General features: G+C 37.1%; 1 protein-coding gene across 1 annotated transcript; it reads right to left on the bottom strand.

The window, feature by feature from the left end:
* Positions 1-1,652: 1,652 nt before the first annotated feature.
* On the bottom strand, positions 1,653-5,457 carry LOC141786190 (ecto-ADP-ribosyltransferase 4-like). Its single transcript, XM_074664938.1, has 3 exons — positions 5,445-5,457; positions 5,212-5,311; positions 1,653-2,384 (listed from the first exon to the last, which is right to left on the bottom strand). The coding sequence occupies exons 2-3, from the start codon at positions 5,272-5,274 to the stop codon at positions 1,653-1,655; spliced, it is 795 nt and encodes a 264-aa protein (XP_074521039.1). The 5' UTR covers positions 5,275-5,311; positions 5,445-5,457.
* Positions 5,458-9,311: the final 3,854 nt, after the last annotated feature.

Below are 9,311 nucleotides of genomic sequence, written 5' to 3'. Positions count from 1 at the left end.
TCCCACCAAAAAGGACGTGACTTCAACTGGTTGAAGTCATGTGACTTTGGAGCAAACCTCTGCTGAGTTGTAGGGGTTTTTCTATGGGTAACAAGGTTAACGCTGATATCGCTGACACACAAAATGAATTATTTTATCCACATAAATTCTTTAAATAGTTTTTAAAACAGCTTTGTCATGTTTAAATGATTAGCTTGAACAAATAAAACTAAAAATAATAAACACAAACACGTATTCTAGTTCAGTCAGGACCACTTTGTCAAAAATAAACTTTATTAACTTGCACAATTTTCATTTGGCGGTATGGTTCTGTTCTGGGACTCCCTGCTCTTCCACGCGCTTGTGTGGAAAGCCTGAGGCAGGAAGAGCACACCTTCCTGCCCATCATGAGCCATCATGAACGGCATAAACAGGGAGCGCAGAAGCAAAATAAAAACCCAGACAGAGCAGAGCAAAACATGAATAAAATAACAGGAGGAGCTGGGGTGGAGGTGGGTTGTGAAGTGCCAGCAGAGGAAGCAGGAAGTAGGTTTGACAGGAGCAGCTTAAATAGCCCGCTCTAACAGCAGTTTTCCAATAGGAGGTGGACACGGGAGTCAGCCGAGCCATCAGCTGATCTGCACCGATGATGACAGCTATGTTGTTAGAGCTTGACGTCGTGACCTGCCTGAACTAACACTACACTTAATTTAGTAATGGGTACCTTTCACATTTGAAACAATATGGTGCCGATGCCCAGTACCTGGCAATCAACTGTACAAATTTTCGGTACTTTTTTTGTGTTTAGGTGGTAAAAAAAATATTAATTTGTTTAGTAATAAAATATATATATTTTTCAATTTAGCATATTTATTCTTCAATGTATAACCTTGCAATGCTGCTCCACTCCCACACAGTCACAAGGATGCGTTTAGGAACCTAAACATAGTACCTTTTGACAGAATTTGGTTGGTACCTATAAAAGTACCTAATTTGGTACCCATCCCTGATTGTAGTGTTAATTATGAAGAGCAAACTTGACATTTGTAAAATCAGACATCACAAAAACTGCAAATTCCAACACATGATTTATATTTTTAGCTAAATAAATGATGGGGCCTGTTAACTTTCTGTATAAAATAAATGTGAAATATCACCCAGGTAAAATTGATAAATGTATCCCATGGGCATGAAATGTACCCCTAATTATAGAATCACTCAGGTGAGCATCTCTTTTGATTTTGGTGCGGCTGTGCCCAGGTTAATGTCTCCCTGGGGAAACTAGTTTTAGCACATGTACCATTTTATTGATGGGCTGATCTCAGTACTTTCAAGTTGGAAACAAATAATTAAATCATTCTACGTACCCCTACACGTATGTACGATCACTGTCCTCCTCCATCTGATTAAAGGCAGAAAAAAGCCCGAAAAATAACTGAAAGAAAAAAGAAAATCCCAAAGCTTTTCACACAACAAATATTTTTGCTTTAAGGAGTTTAATGAGCAGAAGCATCACATTGCAGTTTTTTTTGCATTTGAATAGTACATTGACATTTTGATCGATAAATCCCATGTCTATTATGGCAGCTGTGATAAGAGTCAGAAAGCATGAAGATGATTTTTGTTTGTTTTTCTTTTGTGTCCTTTAACCTTAAAGAAGAGGCAGATGTTTCTCATGAAGTTACAGCTTTGCAGTTCAGTCTGCTTACAATTCCTACACTTTTCAGTTCGTAGACAACTTCACAGTCCTCAAGTTCTTTATCTATATCCTGACCGGTACTTTTCTTGGTTACTTTGAATGTTTCATAGGGAGGAATGAGCACTTCTTTCTCATGGTCTCCTAAGACTGGGTAGTTCTTCAAGTCAGCACCGAAACAGGTCTGGATTTTAAAGCAGGTTTGGTGGCCAAAGCGAGTTAAGTCTGTCTTATAAGAGCTGGAGGCAAAGGCACCAAACCGTATTCTCTCATTTACACGGCCAGTAAATGTGCTCTCAGTGCGCCTATAAGTAGTGTGGCAGTGGTGATCCTGATTTAAGATCTGTACGGCAGACGTCAAAAGAAAGTGTAAAGAGTGAAACTTGAATGTGGTTTGATAGTCAGGTCCCTGTGTCCGCACCGCGTCATTGAACATCTTGTAGATGTCATTACGACTATAAACACAGATCGCTTGCATGTGAGCTTTAGTGAGGGCCTTATCCTCTCCATCTGGTTTCTTTGTAGCACACTTAGCCGCTCTAGACCAAGCTTTTTTAAACTCTTGATTTCGCATTTCTTTTCTTAAGTAATTCTTCTGGACTTTCTCCATCATTTCTGTTTGGCAGCCAAAGTACATGTCATCAATCGAGTCTTCGACCATGCTCAACGGGATGCCCTTGGGAACTTGTTGAGGGATTCTGAATGGGACCTGAAAAATGGAACAAAGATTATCATGAGGAGCAGATTCATTGCTTTTACTTGACTTAATGTTTATCGAACGAACCCTCTCAAAAGTGAGGCGTCACCTGCAGAGCTTTATAAGTTTCAATACAGACAACACGCACCAACATCAGCGAGCTCATGCATAGAGCAGAGAATCACAGTTTGTGATGTATCTGACCACTCACAGGACAAAATCAGCAGAGCTGAGATGTACTGGATTGTTCACAGGGCTCACCAAACTGACAGAAAGTTTCCTACGGGAACTTTATTTTGAAAAATCTCAATCTAATTTAAAATTGAATTCATGAACAAAAATCAACAACTGGTAAAAATGTGTTCAATATCATTCCAAACATTTCAACATACTGCTGTTGTTCTGTAACTAGGGGAGGGTATGGAAAACCGGTTCCTGTTAAGAATTGATAAGAAATGTTTCAGTCCATGGACATTAGCCTCTGTGCTTAGCAATTCCCATATTGATTATTTACATTATGCCGGAGCTGCCGGACTTTCTATCGATTATTTTGCCCCAGCTATCTTAGCGTAGCATTTGGAAAACAGTTTCTTTGATTCAGAAATTTTCACTTGAGGTTTTCCTGAAGAATTAAACACAAATCTCTCACAAGAGATTTCTACTCAATATATTCAACATGTTGTATATCTCTTTATGTACCAAAAATGATATAAACAAAATTGCGCTAGCTTGATGCTAATGTAAAATGTATTGATATGCTATCAGTTATTATACATCGGTAGAACTTTGTGTTTACAGCAGAATTTGAGCTTCCATCACTGAAATACATCACAGTTACTCTTTGTAAAGAATACTGAGAACTCCAAATGTCAAAACACTCACAGGCAAAGGAAAGAAAAAAGTTACACACAGGCTCATGGCTGCTTCGTAACTACGGCAAGGTTCCAAACTACTCATAGCTCGGCTATAAACACTTTGAGACACTAGATGGCCTTCTTCAGTCAATGGATGGTATGCACATGATGTCACAGCAAGCAGAAGTCACTGAGGTTACGCCCGCTGAGTGGCAGAAAGAGGGCGATAAGTGGCAGCGTTGGCTTAAATACCGTCCAGACTCTAAGACAAAATCAAAAAATGGGGAAGAGCTGTTGCTCAATTGAGTGAACTCACAGGTTTGAAAAGCAATCAGAGCTATCTTTTGACAGGCTACTGGAAGACAAAGAGAAGAGAAACTGATGGATTGATGCAATTTACAGAAACAATCCAGGCAACTATAGCTGGATTTGCGGTTCCCATTTTGTGTCAGTTAACGTGAATTTATGCTGTATTTATGGGGTAAATCATTCCCTAAATTACAAAATCTCTAAATGTTAGCATTTTTTCATTCATCAGATTTTTCATAACTGAAACATTTTTGTCTTTGTATGATTATGAACATTTTGCTCTACATGATTGGTGAACTAACTCAAACGGGCTAATCCAGTTTTCTAAATGGGGGAAAACTACAGCGCGAAAAGCTGTAGCTGTGTCGTATAAAGTATTTGATACTAAATATACTTAAACTAAACGCGTAGACTAAACGTTCATCAATAATACAGTCTTTGTTAAATTCCAAAAGTACAAATAGATAATACGTGTATTCACATGGGTAAATACACTTAATACTGTAAATTGAATCATGTAGAGGCTTTTGTAGCTTTCAGGCTTTACATTGTGTGTTTTCCTGACGCTGAAATCAGGTACGAAGTCAGGATATGATTTCTGTCCACATATCAATGTTCATGGATGCCTGGTTTTTTGGCAGCTTTAACAAATCAATGTCGAGTCCAACTCTCCATGATTCGATGTTATCTTCCACTTTTAACCGGTCTCGTTATGTTTACTGTCACTCTCCGCGATGCTAAGTGGGGTTTGTTTTGCCACTCAGTGCGACTGAAGTGGGCGTGTCCCAGAGGGGAAGTGATGTAAATGCATGCCCTCTATAACATATAATTGAACCGCACATCAACTTCACATGACTTATTTTTGTTCATTTATGTCCAGAGTTAATCAGATATAGTAACCAATTTTGTTTTTATTTACTTAAGAACCCAATTAAAAGTTGTTGATTGAGAAAACCTGGAAAGCTACTTTTTGTTCAGAGAAAATTTACAGGAGAAATTGATAGAGGAATTGATAAAGAACCAGATGGATAAGCAGATTCCATAAGGGTATTTGGTATCAATCAAGTATTATCAACACCCATCCCTACTTATATCACAGGTAACGATGGGAAAACACTTGGTCTCTTTTTAAATGGTCAAAATGAATAGATAAACAAATAAGTAAATTAAAATAAAGAAAAACAGGTTCTATTGTTCTCTATTATCAGAGTTGGACCAATACATTTTTTTCAGGGCCAATACCGATCATCAGTCATCAAGGAAGCTGATAACCGATATTTGGGGCCAATATTCATTTGCAGTCAAAGTGAAAATATTGGTTCAAAATGTCTCAGCATGTCACCAAACAGATGGTACTGTGGGTGGGACAACGCTAAAGACACAGCAGAGACTGCAGACAGAGAGGTGAGGCTATACTGGAGCCAAAACAGCACAGTCTTAGATTTAATTTCTTATCGGTCACAGGAAAAAAAAGGCCAATGCTAAATATTGGCACCGATAACCAGCCTGGCTGATTATCAGTCCATCCCTATCTAATATTACAGGTGTGTTTAAAATATGTCTTGAACCTGACCTTCTAAAAAGTTAAGTTCTGCTCCATTCTGCTGTTGTCATTTGTTGTTGCTTGTTGACATTTTTAAGATTGTTCAATGATTTTTTGATTGTGCTTCTCTTACCGCCAAGAAGTCTGCAGGTAGCATCCAGCCAAAGAGGAAGAACAGAGGAACCAAAGTCAGCATGTTGATCTTCCTCACTGAGTCAAGGGAACTGATGAATCTGAATGAAAAAAAAAAATCAAAAATCAAAGAATGGAGTGTGTAAAGTTAGACACAAAGCCAAATCAAACAAATCATCAGTATGGGTTGAAAAAGTTAATCCTGGTAAATATTTATCTGAAGGCTCAACTTACGGGTCTTTAGACAGAGGTGATGCTCAGCATGGTGCTCTCAGCTTGGTGCATTTTGATATAGGGGTCCACGTGTCCCAGCAGATCACAAGTCCTCCCACACACTTTAAAAAACTCACCGCAAAGACACCTGAAGGTGTGAGTGTGATCAAGAATGAGTGTGACTATGGTTCGCAATTTACTGAACAAATCTTTAACCAATACTTGGTCAGATGTACGGTAAGATTAGGTAACTGTGGTGATGTGTTGTTATTTGTCATAAAAAATATCTTTAGCTTAGCATAAGGAACTCTGACTCATTCTTTCTCAGCATGATGGACAGCAGCGAGGAGTTTAAAAACTGATGCCGTGGTTTCATTCCCACATTTGAGCAAGCAAAACAAAAAATGTGGAAATCTGTTAAAAAAAGATTATTAAAAACAACAACACAGAGAAAAAATTGTATATTCAACCACTAAAACACATTTAGCGTTCATACAGGAAAGTAAAGAAAACTGTGGTTTGTCAAAAAAAAAGTGCTTTAATATTTTTCTTGTTTTTTTGTACAACAGTACAGAGTTCATAAATACCATCAACAATAATATTTTACCACTACAGCTATCATTAAAAGCTTGTACATACTGGTGGATGAACCACCACAGAGACACAAAACCACAATATGCTTCACACATTCACAGCCTGCCTCTTTCTCACTTCGCTTCGACAACACTTATGACGCCTTTTCACCTCTGAGACTTTTTCACATCACTAAAGTGAAAGATTTGCAGCACCTCAGTTAGTGTTGCCTCCTGTGTGAGCTAAATTTAGTGACTTGTGCATTTTACAGATGTTAAACAGATGACTTTAGCTGCGTTTCCACCAAGCAGTCCGGGTCGGTTCAGTACGGTTTGGGACATTTGGTTCACTTAAGCCACATCCCGTTTGCGTTTCCACAGCAAACTGTGCCTCTCATGGTGGGCGGCGTGTAAGCCGGATGATGAAAGCCGCAGCTGTTAAATAATAGTGTGACCCCATAGCAGTGCGACACAGTTTACCCCACTAATAAATCAAACAAAGAAGAAATACACGTCACAGTAAACAAAGAGCACAGATGAAGACATGCAGCATTTCGTCCTCTCTGTGATTTTCATGTAGCTCTTTGATACAAAGAACAATCAAGCTTTGTTTCAGAGAAGACTGTGAGCCACCAGGAGAAATGCAGCCGCTGTCACACAGGAAGTGATGATTATCTTGATCAATCAACGGCCTGCAGTGTTGTGGCTCCACCTTCAGAGAGCAGATCGGTTTTGTCTGGCACCCATACGAAAGGGTACCAAAAAGTGGGACAGCTCGTCTCAGTTATTTGGGGCTCTGTCGCGGGATAAGACTGTGGAAACACTGTAAAATGCGTGCAGTGCCGAGACGAGACGAACTGAACTGAACTGCTTGGTGGAAATGCAGCTTTTGTGTATGTTGAAGTCCAGGGAAAACAACTTTCCAACTCAGATTTACAATATGATATGGCAGAGTTGGAATGGAGGACATCATATGCAACTCTTTCAGACTCTGTATTAGAAAGGAATGAAAAAAGGGAGTTTAGTGTGACTAGGTTCAACAAAAAACAAAAATAAATCTTTGAAAGCGATTGAGATACATCGACAAATAACTTCGTAATAATAACATAAATAATGATAATAATAACTATCTAAATCATAACAACAACAATAATAATAATAATGTATTATTTTTATTATGAACAAACACATAATATAGTAATTTAGTAGTTATTATAACAATAGCAGTTATAATGATAACTAAATATTAAAGTAATGGGATTAGCCATTAGCCTCCAGAACCTGTTTCTCTCACATCCTACTCTACGTGCAGTCTTATCACTGAGTCGAGGCCCATGGGGCTGACAGAGCAGTCTCTTTGTGTCCCACCAGGGCAGATAGAAGTTCACAGATGCAGCGCAATAGGTGTGAAAAAAAGAAGCAACACCTTAAAGAGCTGCAACTCTGAGTCACGCCAGTGGTTTTTGTGTGAAGCCCCAGTTTGCAGGTCATTGTTTTCCCCTGAAGCAAGGTTTGGCAACTAGTCTTCTGTGGTTGATGAAATAGGGTGGGTTTAAAGAGAAAAATGTCACATTCATGGCTTCCACTTTCCATCTCTGAGCAGAAACAGTTGCACAAACAGAGCCTGCCCTACTTGTCTCTCTGAGGGGCATATGCACAAATTATGCAATCTGAAACCTTCTGTTTCACTTATTCATGTCTGAATCACTAATTACACTATCGGCACACATTGTATGGGGGGCTACGTCCATTAATTGTACACCCAAAGCTACGTACACAACTTTTTTTTAAAAGCTTGCTTTTAACAGACACTTTCATAGTCTGACCAAGAGAGATGGGGTGGGGGAGGTGTGAAGTCAGCCCTACAAACTAGCAAAAGCTGGCAGCTGTCAGTATACACTACATTTATATATATATATATATATATATATATATATATATATATATATATATATATATATATATATATATATATATATATATATATATATATATATATATATATATATATATATATATACATATATATATATATATATATATATATATATACATATATATATATATATATACATATATATATATATATATATATATATATATATACATATATATATATATATATATATATATATATATATATATATATATATATGTATATATATATATATATATTTATATATATATATATATATATATATATATATATATGTATATATATATATATATATATATATATATATATATATATGTAATGGGTGAATTTAAATTAGAATATTGTCTTACAAATGTGGCACCATTCAGAAGTGAAATAACTGGCTTTTTAATAGTTTAACTGTTATTGCCATAAAGCATTTTTTATATCCCAGTCTAGGGGGACAAGGGACACAACATTTTGACCCTCTCCACTCTCTCACTCCTATCAAAGGTCAGTGAGACAGAGTTTACCGAAAACCAACTAGCAGTTTATTGTGACTCGTATGAGAGCAACGCCTAACATAACAAACAGAAACTCTCTGATATCTAACTTACCACCTCACAACAAGTCAGAAAACAAAAGACAGATTTCTTCCTGACTAACCCTCAAACAGGAGAATAACAGAAATGTCAAAATTAAGAAGCTTCACTTTCCTGCTTAAACTGCTCTTTCTACGAACAGTTACTAACAATCCTTCAACTTTTCACTGACACCAGTGGATCTTTGTTTGGAGCTGCAGATGTGACAATAAGGGGGTGTGGCTTAAAAAGCAGTTACTTCCAAAGCGCCTTCAGTCATGCCAACAGAGAAGCCAGTCCACATGGAGACCCAAACTTCATTCTCCACCTGCAGCACATACACTTATACACACTGACGTAGTGAAGAAGAGAGGCAAAATGCTCAAAATGCACACACACACACACACACACACACACACACACACACACACACACACACACACACACACACACACACACACACACACACACACACACACACACACACACACACACACACACACACGACAAAGGGCCTTGACAAGTTTTTACATCAAATGAAACTTTTAGCATCAGTTTCCAATACACAACTTTGAACCTTCCACTCTACAACAACATTATAGTTCAATGGAGTCCTAATTAGAGTACACTGCAAAAACTGGCATTTAAGAAAAGTTTATGTGGTAATAAATAATAATAATAATAGCAAAAACAACAACAACAACAATAACAATAATAATAAAAATAATAATAATAATAAATAATAATATAAATAAAAATAAAAATAATAATAATAATAATAATAATAATAATAATAATAATAATAATAATAATAAACTTT

The sequence above is a fragment of the Halichoeres trimaculatus genome, unplaced genomic scaffold (assembly GCF_033239565.1).
Source record: "Halichoeres trimaculatus isolate MK-OKI-2021-1 unplaced genomic scaffold, fHalTri1.1 fHalTri1_scaffold_2, whole genome shotgun sequence".
Lineage (NCBI taxonomy): Eukaryota > Metazoa > Chordata > Actinopteri > Labriformes > Labridae > Halichoeres > Halichoeres trimaculatus.
The sequence above is the reverse complement of the archived record's forward strand: the minus strand, read 5'-3'. Positions and strand labels throughout refer to the sequence as shown.

Excerpts from the sequence above, each read along its gene's own strand:
- LOC141786190 (XM_074664938.1), bottom strand. The coding sequence starts at position 5,274 with ATGCTGACTTTGGTTCCTCTGTTCTTCCTCTTTGGCTGGATGCTACCT. Across the intron at positions 2,385-5,211 it reads TACCTGCAGACTTCTTGGCG|GTCCCATTCAGAATCCCTCA; the intron begins GTAAGAGAAGCA and ends TCCATTTTTCAG.